General features: G+C 31.6%; 1 protein-coding gene across 1 annotated transcript in view; it reads right to left on the bottom strand.

Moving 5' to 3' along the window:
* Arp5 (Actin-related protein 5) overlaps positions 1-9,215 on the bottom strand; it is a 29,922-nt gene extending 20,707 nt beyond the window's left edge. The window contains exons 1-3 of the mRNA XM_072529756.1: positions 9,001-9,215; positions 8,594-8,929; positions 2,403-2,828 (exon numbers count right to left, since the gene is read on the bottom strand). Coding sequence (XP_072385857.1) covers positions 2,403-2,828; positions 8,594-8,929; positions 9,001-9,103 — 865 coding nt within the window. The 5' untranslated portion in view covers positions 9,104-9,215. The remainder of the gene's footprint in view (positions 1-2,402; positions 2,829-8,593; positions 8,930-9,000) is intronic.
* Between the last annotated feature and the right edge of the window lie 3,622 nt (positions 9,216-12,837).

Here is a 12,837-nt window from a genome sequence, read left to right on the forward strand (position 1 = left end):
CTTAATATTTACCGTTCTATTACTAACCCTTATTTTGTAATAGCCGTATTAGTGTCATAGAGTTAGTTGTTATACTCCCCCGAAACCGCTTCACCGATTTTGATGAAATTTTATATTTATATTCGGTAATTATGAGAATCAGTCGTGATCTACTTTTCTTACTCCCTAAGATGAAAGGGTGGTCCATCCCAATTTTATTTTTTTGACTAAATTTTTTATTTTTAGTTTTTTTATGATGTGACATTAAACAATATTACAAACTTTAATTTTTAGCCTTCTATCACCAACCACTATTTTTTAATAACGAAATTAGTGTGACAGAGTTATTAGTGTCACAGAGTTAGTTGCCACACTCCTTCGAAACGGGTTGACGGATTTTAGCCGAGGTGTCTATGAGGACTTGTTGATAAACTCCTATTGATGCTTCCAGAAAAGTGGACTGGTAATGGATAAGCTGGTAGAAATGATATAAAAATTTGTGAAATGACATAGGGACATCTCTCTACGTAGCCCAGAAAAGTACAGTCTATCGAGAGTCACAGCACTCAATACTCATACTGTTGGACAGGTTTTTAATAATCTAGAGAAAGTGTTGTCCAAGTACAAGTTTAAACCTAACAATATTTACAACTGCGACGAAACTTGTTTATTAACTGTCACAGATGCTCCAAAAACTATTGCACCATGTAGGTCTAAACAAGTGGGTGGCCCAAATATCATCTGGTGAAAGAGTAACATTAGTGACGATGTTAAATTATATCAGTGCGATAGACAATACAGTCCCACCTGTTTTCATATTTCCCACGGTTCAATTCGAAGATTATATGCTCTATGGAGGACTAACTGGAAGTTTAGGTTTAACTCACAAAAGTGGATGGATGACAGATGACAATTTTTATGACTCATTGAAACATTTTGCCAACAATTTAATATTAGAACTATGTTACAGTATACAGACCATTTAAGGCAAGGAATAAGTCAGCACAAAACAATTGGATCGTAAGAAATCCTAAGAAAACAATTTCCATCTATAATATAGCTGAACTAGCTAAAAAATCGTTTGTAGAAAGTTTCTCTCCTAAAGACATTAACAGGGGCTTTGCTAAATACGAAATTACCCATTTAACAGAGAGATTTTCTCCATAAAGACTTTTTAATATCTTTTGTGTCTTACAGACCAAACCTCGGCAAAAAAAAATTAAGAAATTGACAATCCTTCCTCCGTAACATCATAACAAATTCGGCAATATCCAAAAGCACTTTACCAGTCAAAACTAAAGAAAATAAAAAGAAAAATATGTAGTTAAATTAAGTAGTAGTGAGTCAGAAGTGAAAATGTCAATAGCAAACGATAGTGATTTTGACTGCTCCGATCATTTTAGTGATAGTGCCTTTTTACTAGAGAAAAATGCACAAATTAAAGCGAACACGGAAGATAAGGTTAAAAACGAGGATGACAATATTCAGTTGGATTTTGCAATTAATGATTTTATTCTTATAAAATTTTTTAGTTCCTAAATTTCCCCATTCCTCAGTTTTATGAGAAGATTTAAAAACAAATTCCATTTTCCCGCAATTGAAGATATTTGTGACATAGAACAAGACTCTATTTTAAAAAAGCTAGTACCTGTGGAACTTCCCGTAACATTTCGAATGAAGACGTACTTTTATTTTGGTAACGATATATTTACACTAGGGGCCGAATATGGAAAAATCATGTGATTCCATTGTGTTGTTTTATTTTTATTTAAATTGATATATTTTTTATTTTGTTTTCAGTTTATAACCCGTTAAAAAGCGTAGGTAAATCCATCTAGTTTGTATTTCATTGCAATATATCTCCAAATTTGTGTTTTTTGCGTTTGATTTAAGTTTAGAAATATAAAATAGGCTTTGGCATTCATGTCTGAATTGTGTTGGACTAAGTCACATTTAGTTGAAAAAGTCGAAATCAAGTGATATATGTATCCAATTTAAGGAACCTGATCCTTGATTGGGACACAACGAACAAGCAGAAACTACGCGAATTCATAAAAAATATCTCATTTATGGTGACCCTCTCCTACTTAAATTTCAGTTATTCGCTAAAAACCTTCTGAAAAACTGGGTTTTTTATTCGATAAATTGACACCTTCAATCGCGAATAAGTTGAAAAGTATTAACCTTCACAAAACACTTTACACAGCAAAAGTTGCTTAGAATTAGTCAAGATATCCATTTCCGAAAATATTTTTAATAAAACATTTTTCACCCCCGAGAAGTGGTAGCATCCACCCCCAGACTAAAAGCAATCCCCAGTACAGGCTGTTTGGCAAAATTATACAGTATTTCAGTATAAATGTATAATGAACTTAATTCCAACTCTAATACTAAAAAAATAAAAATTAAAAAAAAGTACATACATGTTAACGCATTGTTGCTTATAATAGTGTAAGGTAATTGAATTTTTTTAATATTCTGTTCATAGTATTCAGTACTGGTCCATTTTGCCAATTCTTCTTTGTAATCAGGTGCTATTGCACATATGTCATGCAATAATTCTTCGGCTCTACTCAAAGTAATAGCAGTTGCATGAGCAGGATATTTCAGTTGTAAGATTCTATGCAAAAATGTTACTATGCTCCATCCACCAATGTTTAATCTCCTCGTGTTTTCAAAAACTGTGTGGTTGTTTATCACTGGAATAATGTGACATGTCTGATATCCTAAATTCACTATTAATGCATCTTTTAAAGGCTCTGGTTGAGTATAGTGATATGAGAAAAGGGCATCTACACCATATGATACCCCAGGTACTTCATAACACTCAAACAATAACTCCGACATCACTAAAAAAGTACAATTAGAATTAAGAAAAATGCATTCGACAGTGTTAAGCTTTTATAGGTGCTCCTGAATAAATGTAAAAATGACAGCTGTAATGTTACCAATTTCGCAGCATTCGTGTATATATTCAAAATTGTTAAATTTATTATGTAAAAATTGCATCAAATGCAACAACAAAACAAAGCATAAAAACACAACACTGTTTTTTAATTTTCACAGAATATCGTCCACTTGGCATGTTTCAATGTACATCTTCTTGAGAAGAGAAATTGTTAACTAACTATTTGGGTATGCAAAAAAATTGTAATAATTTCCCTATGGAAATATTTATTGCTGTCACTATCTACTAAATTCCCGTTAGGTTTAACCAGGGACACCTTCCAATATGTGTGATTGTTGATAATTAAATATGCATTTTAAAACGATTGATTTCTAATATTTCGAATAAACAATTTTTTTTGTCTATACTAAAACAATTTTTAATTGAAGGTGATTACTTGGCAACGGCAAGCCGGCAAATGCAGAGTTACGGCAGGGAGACGCGCTGGCGTGCCTTCTCTTTAATATAGCGTTAGAAAAGACTATAAGAGATGCCGAGTTACACAATAGGGGACTACTACTACTATCGGTTTACAGCGTTCTCCGACGCCTTCCGACTCCTAACCGCCATTCTTCTTTATTCAGCCATAGGCCTGGAGGGATTTCTCTTTCCTCTAGTTCTTTTTCAATTCCCTCTCTCCAGCTTTTTCTCGGCCTTCCTCTTTTCCTTCTCCCTTGTGGTGTCCACGTCAAAATCTGTTTTGGAATCCTGTCATCTGGCATTCTCTGTACATGGCCGTACCATATTAACTGTTTTGTTTAACACAATAGGGGAACAATCTTTAATAAATCAACGCAGATTATGGCTTACGCTGACGATCTGGATTTGATCGCACGTACTACACGAGGACTTAAAGAGATGACTTCCACCTTCTTGACAGCCGCACAAAATATGGGTCTTAAAATAAACGAGGAAAAAACCAAAATGTTAGCATCTATTCCAAATAACAGAGATAGAGCTAGAAACGCCGAAGAAAACTTCAGTATAGACCAATATAATTTTGAGGTAGTAAATAAGTTTACATATTTGGGTTCTCTCATAACAAACGATAATGACACATCTGAAGAAGTAAAACGGAGGGTACTGCTAGCAAACAAATGTTATTTTGGACTAAGCAAGCAGCTAAAAAACAGAAATTTAAGCCAGAAAACCAAACTAATAATATATAGAACACTCATCCTACCAGTGCTGACATATGGGTCAGAAACATGGACCATCTCCAAAACAGACGCAAATCTTCTGCTCGTCTTCGAAAGGAAGATACTAAGAAGAATAATGGGCGCATTCTGTGAGAATGGTATTTGGAGAAGGCGATATAATTTCGAATTGTACGAGAAGTATAAAAAAATAGTAAATGATAGAGATGTAATATCCTTCATAAAAATAGGTAGGCTTAGATGGGCTGGACATGTGTCAAGAGCAAATGAAAATTACCCACCCAGACGAACTCTAGTATCGGTCCCAGTGGGAAATAGGAGTAGAGGCAGACCTCGACTGAGATGGAGGGACGGTGTGGACGAGGACGCAAGGAAAATCGGCGCGGCAAATTGGCAACGGTTGGCGATGAACAGAAACGACTGGCGAAATAGACTGGGGAAGGTCAAGGCTCAACTAGAGCTGTAGCACCACTGATGATGATGATGATTACTTGGCAACATCGCACTTAACGAAGCTCTTAACGATAACTTTTCAACGAAATCATATTCCACTTATCAATTTTGAAGAGGCGTACCAAAAAAAATTTTAATTATTTATTTAAACACATAAGTAATTACATAAAAATTAATGGCTAAACAATCTGAAATTTTAACATACAATCTCGTCATTACACATCATTCTCTATTTATAGAATTGCTGTGTGCTGTAAACGTTATATTTGTTTTTTTTTTAATTAATTTGAAAGTTTCTTTATGTTTATTTGTTTATATAAATATAAAAATATATTATGAAGTTCATATAAATTAAAATAAAGTAAGCTAAACTATTATCATGTGAATGCGTAAATAGTATTTTTCATATAAAAATGCGTGCACGTCACAATTTATATAAAGTGACGTCACTTATATTTAAAATTTCCAGAACGTCAACCATAGAGTTGACATTTTAAAAATTCCTCACTTACTAACTATTCTGATGTTTTGGCAACGCTGTGGGGTTCTGACGTCGTAAATCTTGAATGACGTGCACGCATTTTTATTTGAAAAATACTATATAAGTAGTGCATTTGTTTATTTCAGTAAATTCTCGAAATATGAAATGAAGATGGCACTAACTACTAAAGAGTTAATAGCTTTGTTAGAAGAAGACTCAGATTGTGAAAATGCTGACTCACTTAATGTAGTTTATTTGCCGCCGAGATTAGATTAGAAAGTTTCTGATGTAGAAGACATTGATGGTAATATTATTTGTGAAGAATCAATAAAATCGGATATTGCAGGTACATATGAAATACAAGTGATTGGGAATTCTGACGATTCTGATTATGATATTCCTCTGAACCACAGATAAAACGTCCAAAGAAAAAACCAGGCAAAAATAGTAAATCCAAATTTGTCTCAAGTTGTAACAGCAGATACTCCTTCGTGCTCAGTAGTAATTCAACATCAGTCTGATTGATATTTAGATAATATAAAAGCCAACTACGGAAGCAAGTCATATATTGAAGTTGTTTAACTCTTTTTTGATAAAAAATGAATTGAGAACATTCTATATTTTCCAAATATTTATGCATCGCAGAATAACTGTCACGATTTTAAAATGAATAACAATAGATTTAAAAAAAATATTAGCATATGTATAATATATGGTTCACAATCTGCTTCAAGTTGATATGCATTGGTCAAAGGATAAGGATAAAGAAGTGCACATTATAAGAGAAAGCATGAGCCGACATATATTTATATTTATAATTTATAATAGTGAAGAAATCCCTATATCAGTTTCAAACTTAGTACATGAATGTCAATCTAAATTTGCTTTACCAGACGAAACCAGATTCGACAATATTGGCCACATTACAAAAAGAGACGAAAGTGCAAGAATATAGGATGTGCAAAAGTAATACTATTTATTTATGTAAAAGGTGTAGAATGCATCTACACCCTAAAGGTTTTGAAAATTTTCACCTTAAAATTTAATTACATTTAAGATACAATATGTTCCTTCCTTAAAAATTGTACTGTTTTCCTTGAAAATGAGAAAAAAAATCTTTTTGGTTGTAAATTAATCTTAATTTATGTGTTTTTAATCCAATCTAATAAATTAATTGTCAAATTTCTCTTTGTATATTGAGCGGCTGTTAATGGGTTAATACTATATAAAGAATAAACTTGCCTTAAATTTACTTTACTTACCTCAAAACTATTTTAAGGTTAATAATAAAGTCTATTTAATAAATATATTCCCAAGAAATAGAACACACTACCTATGCCTATGCACATATAAAATTTGGAACGAATAAACTAAAATATCATATTTCTCTCACTCCCACTCTTTCTAAGAACGTAAATATATGTAGACCACCAAAATATTGATAAGTTTACCGATCTTTCAAACTATACAATGAACTTGTCTCACTATACACTAGTGAATCGCACCAATTTATATTGTTATGGGGGCAAATTTTATAAAACTTATCTTACTTTTATACTTATTTACATGGGCGAAACATACACAATAAAAATGACACCGGTAAGAATTTACTGCTGACTATATGCAAAATTTCAAAATTGTGGTTGAACTCAAGGCCTTCTGTAACCAAATGGTTTAGTGATCTTACATAGAAACCATGATTCAGAAGCAGCGTTGAAAAAGACTGTAATGAAATGTATTTTTTAATTTTATACAAAACACATGTTTTTTTTGGTTCTGACATGTTTTTCTTTGTTTTTAAATTTTATGTTTTAGACAAATAAAACCAATTGCAATGAGAAGAATTTGTTCATATTTTGATGTTAAAGATAATAACAAAAAATTAGTGACTGCTAAATTTAAAGTTATTATGGCTGGACTAGTGCTGTGCATGAAGAGATATATTCAAAAATGTGTTTAATCTGAAAATTCTCAGCTACCAATGCCAATTATCTATGATTCCTAATCAGATGAGGATTTAACGCTAGATAAGATATCCAAAACCCAAAAACATTCAAGGGATGCTTACCCAGATAATAATAAGGTTTGAATTTTAAATTTTTATTTTTTCCATATTATGGTTTTGTTTTTAATGATGGTAGGTACCAAATTGTGTTTTTAGTTTTTAGAATTTCTTTAGTTTTCTAGATGCGCATTAAAAGTTTTTAAATTCATATCCTGCATATTTATTGACCAACCCTGAAGCATGATTAATAAGATTTGATTGATAAAAATTAGAATTACAGAAAATAATTTTTTTTTGAGGGCCTCTGTCAGTGTCAGCAATGTCAGCATCAACAATCCCTTTGGATACTGACACTGGTAGCACCATTGACCATGTAGTGAAACTAAAACCGTGTAACTCTAACAACAGCATATCATCCTTTGTTATTCAAACCAGCCAATCAGAAAAGAATAAGTTGGATCTCCAAATAGCCCGATATTTATATGCAACAAACACATCATTTTGTGTAATACATTTATCATCTTAAAAAGATATAAGCCACCTCCTAGATATAAGCCACCAAATAGGAATTCTGTTTCAACTGCAAACAACAAAAAATTTATGCAACAAGAAAGTTTTTCTAGCGCTTTAGAAAATGCAGATAAGAGAAGAGAAGTGGAGGTGGATTCGCCACACTTTTATGACACCATACACTGCTATGGAAAAAAATCTAAGCTGGAATACCCAAGAAGCTAGGGCGAGGTAGATCCCGTGCTACCGGGGGGAGGGGATCATTGACAAGGAAGTACCAAGTATTGGGCAGATTTGCGACTAGCTGAGAAATATGGCTGGGAATAGAGATGTATGGTGAAATCTCCTGGAGTTAGAGAAAATAAGTTATTGGTGGTAAAGACCATAGACAATGAATTTACTTAAATTACTTAGAATACATCCTGAATCATGTGAACAAAAAAGGAAGAACCAGAAGGGGAAATCAAAGGTACCAGATCTTTAATAACCCAATCAGCTTTACCAAATGCTTATACCTTTGCCTAAAGAAAAGTCTGGTGATCTAGTGGAAATGATGCCCTTGATATTTTAGAACCCAATAATAAACCAGGAGTTGTGCTAGGACTATGTCATTATAAATGTGGGTGACAAAAATTTGAATTTGGCACAATATTAAGATAAGTTATATTTATCTTAATATAATATTAATTAAGATATATTAGATATTACGATAGACTCAATTTATGTTTTTTAATAAATGAATAACGCAGTGAAGAACAAGACACTTGTGAGTGTTTGTCAAGACAAATGAAAGTTTAGTAATACAGTTTTTAATTTGACATATTTCAATGAAAGTTCTTTTTCTTGTAATTTTTAGTATATTTTTAAATGAACTAAATTTATTATAACTAATTTGAGTTTTAAACTTTCAAAAAATCTAACTACTTGGATATAATCATAATCAGAAAAAGCTGCAAAATCTGAAACACTGCAGCTATTAATTTTATAAATTTAGAATTATCCAAAATGACTACACATATACCTTTTAGTATAGTAATAATGCAGGATAAAATAAAACTTACATTGTCTTGAGGTATTTGGATTTAAAAATGCTTCTGTTATTACTATAGGATGGTTCACACAACTTTCAGTATCAATTCCTAAATGTGTAAAAGTGTAATCAAACAAATGCTCCTGAGCCTCAAAATGAGTTACAACATTTCGATCAAACTGAGTTTTTAGTTGAAATCTTACAGCTTCAATGTTAACTATATCATTTCCAATTTGTAATTGTGGATTTTGAGGAGTTTCCACATTATCTTTTTTTAGCCTTTCTTTTCGAGGTTTTGCAATTACATTTTTAAATTGTAATAAGGGAGAATCATTGATGGACCATCCTACTCTACACAGATATGATCCTACAATAGATTGCACATTAAAAAATTAAAAGCCCTTAGCATAAAAAATCACCATGTTTGTTTATATTTACCATTATCAATTACAACTGGTATAGAATTGTCTCTAATATCAGACGGATAAGGATAAATATTATCAGGAGTACATTTTGCATCTTTAAATTCCATTAAATCCATGTTTACGATTATTATTTAGTTTTCACATATCACATAATCCCAAGCGATCCCAAGCAATATTTTTTGTTTATATTTCTAATTCTAACCTAAAAACTTTACAGATCACAGATTTTACTTAAATAATAAAGGGATGGTGACCTGATCCCGTACCAGTTACTTTGGAACAGGTATTTTATTTATACTTGTGGAACTGATCCCTAAACACCAATATAAACGAGTGAGTACGCGTACGCGTACATTGTACTCGCTCTGGCTGGACTTGGACTTTGGACGGGATCGGTATCAATATCAATACTTATACCTATTCGATATCTATTTAACCGACTCAGCTGTACGGGTGGACGATAAAACAGTACTCGGACTCGGACGCGTACCTACACCTACATTTACGAATGTACTCATACTCATACTTGGATGTTGGAAGTGATGCAGGACTTGGATTTGATCGATGTGGATAATAGATTTATGTATATAATGTACTCGGTACCTAGCTATATATTTTTAAGAGAACTCGCGGTAGGTGAAATATGTACTTGGTTTTTTTTTGTTACTGAACGTGGTAAAATAACTTATTAATCATTTTTGTAGGTGTATGCATCCGGATGAAGTTTAAATTTATCTTAGCTGAATGTAATATTAAGCGTCTATCTTCTTTGGTAATATGATAGACGGCATTTACCAAATAAATATTCTTTGAATTGTATAAAGATCGTTTTATGGCAAATTTGAACAAAAAGACTAATGTATATATATATATATATATATATATATATATATATATATATATATATATATATATATATATATATATATATATATATATATATATATATATATATATATATATATATATATATATATTTTAACGCAACACGAATAATTTTCTAGTTATTCCCACAAAATCATGGGAATGCTACAAACAAGTTGACGTTGCCAAATTCATTCATCCATATCTATAAAACCACCATTGTCAAAAATTATCATTAAATGTATAAAATTTTATTTGCAAATATTTATTTTTACGCGTTCATGTAGTACTTCTAAAATTTATTATAATCATATTATGCGTTTTCACTTGTTGTTATTCATATTAATCAGGAAATTGCATAAGCTTGTTGATCAGTGGACTATTCGACAAATATACATAAAAAATAAATAACAATTTAATTGTTTCATTGCATTTGTCCTTATTTTTCTCGTGCATACTTACAATTGTGCACTCGTTCATACGCTTACAAAGCTTTAGAGAAATACCAACAGATGGCAATTGGCGTGAAGTCGCCATTTTTTATAAATTTTTTATGCAATCCTCAATAACAGTAATTTAAGTATTTGTAGTCAAACAGTCATTTTAATAACTATAAAGAAATCTAATAAAATACAAATAATGATATGGTTATGCGTAGATGTCTATTAAACGAATGATAACAAACTGATTTCCAAACCAGTATTTTTTAACAGGTATTTGGAACAGGTATTATTGTTTACGCGTATCAGTTTGACCTGATCCACAAAAATACTTGGATCAACCACCTCTAAGTCTGTCCCAAGCAATATTTTTTGTTTATATTTCTAATTCTAACCTAAAAACTTTACAGATCACAGATTTTACTTAAATAATAAAGAGGTGGCCGTTCAACCTTCAATACTAGGAACCGTTACCTTCCAGGCAGACGGTCACACAGAGGTGTATCATTCGGAGATATCTAAGGGTTGATTATTAATGTATTTATTTCTATATACCTATATATATATATATATATATATATATATATATATATATATATATATATATATATATAGGTATATATATATATATATATACATATATATATATATATATATATATATATATATATATATATATATATATATATATATATATATATATATATATATATATATATAATGTGTTCCAATGAAAATTTGATCCCCCGAAACACAGAAACCAATAAAATTTCATCAAATTAACCAATTAAATATTCAAAATATCCACCTGTGGCCTCCATACAATAATACAGTCTATTTTCAAAGCCTTTTCGTACATTTGCAAAGACCTCCGGTGTCAATAATTGGCATTCTATCACAATTCTTTGTCACAACTCCGCAAGATCTGCAGGTGGATGGCTGAGTGGCTTATATTTTTGATTCTAGGTAGTCCCACAGGCAAAAGATCCGGTGATCTGGCCGGCCACTCTATTGGACCCCTGCCAATTCAACGTCCTGAAAAACGTTGATTCAAAAATTACCTTACGCGTATATCCTAATGTGGAAATGCCCGGTCCTGTCGGAAAGTCAGGTCATCCTCTAAAAAATTATTATCAGATTCCAATGTGATAGTATTCAGCGGATCAATAACGTCTACTAACAAATTTAAAATGCCAACCCATACATTTAATTTTTTAGGTGTTTGTGTATGTGTCTCAATTAATTAATGAAGGTTACTATTACGCCAGTAACGACAATTATGTCTATTAACTTCGCTATTTACAATAAAAGTACATTAGTCGGAAAAACACATATTGTACAATCGATGTTGATTGATATTTATAATTTCACTAAATTCTTCACAAAATTGAAGCTGACGATCAGGATCATCTTCGTTTAATTGATGAAGTAATCGTATATTATAAGGGTGAAATTTATTGGATTTTATAATTCGATAAACACCAGATGCTGATACACCAGATGCACGAGATAGTTGTCTGATATACTGTCGATTGTCCATTCGTAAATGACCCAATACTACCACTTCATCTGCTTCATTTCGCACTCGACGGTCTACTTCGTGGTTTGTGTTGTTAACGTTACCTGTAGCTTCAAATTATTAGTTAAATGTATTGGTGACTTACGTTTTTTTCTGGGTTATTCGTATTAAAGATCATTGCCGTAGCCTTAGCACACTGATTATTTCCATAGTATAGCTTAACCAATTTTATTCCTTCTTTCCATATCTCATTTTTGTAAGCCTTTACAATAATATCTCTGATTAATCAGTAGTTGACAAATCTCAAATCAAAGGTAAACTGGTAAACACAAACGAAGGTAATTAGGATTCATTATTATACATATATATATATATATATATATATATATATATATATATATATATATATATATATATATATATATATATATATCTACGGCATAAAGTGGACTCCGCCCATGTTAAAATTCAGGTTCAAGTGAGCTCCATGGTCAAGTGGCCACCGATATACGGAGCTCACTTGACCATTCCATAATATTGGCTCTGTCGATTCGTCAACATGTATAGTTTCATAATTTTTAAAAATTTTGTGGAACCCCTAAGTACCCCTGTATCATGAATGTATATCGCTTAGTTCACGTGTATATATTATAGGGGTCGTTCATATCTTTTTCCGTGTATATTGGAACCATAAGTATATCGGTTTAAGTAAGCTCTGATAGTTTGGCAACTATGGGATTAAGCCGTTTATTTCCAGAGGATATTCTAAACGGTTAATATGGACTCCTTACTTTTGTTATCATTCATACGCATTACAGTATGTAACAGATATGTGTACTACCAAATACCTGTTTTTGGTAGGTACGTGCTTTTCTAAAAATAGATTTATAGATACAAAAGGATTTCATTACCAAGTTGGATGTGTTTTTTCATATGCGAAAATTATCTAATGTATTTTGTTAACGTGAGTATGTCTTTATACGTTTTATTTGAGAATCCGGTTAATAAGAACTTCTTTTATTTCATC

This window comes from Diabrotica undecimpunctata, chromosome 4, assembly GCF_040954645.1.
Source record: "Diabrotica undecimpunctata isolate CICGRU chromosome 4, icDiaUnde3, whole genome shotgun sequence".
Classification (NCBI taxonomy): domain Eukaryota; kingdom Metazoa; phylum Arthropoda; class Insecta; order Coleoptera; family Chrysomelidae; genus Diabrotica; species Diabrotica undecimpunctata.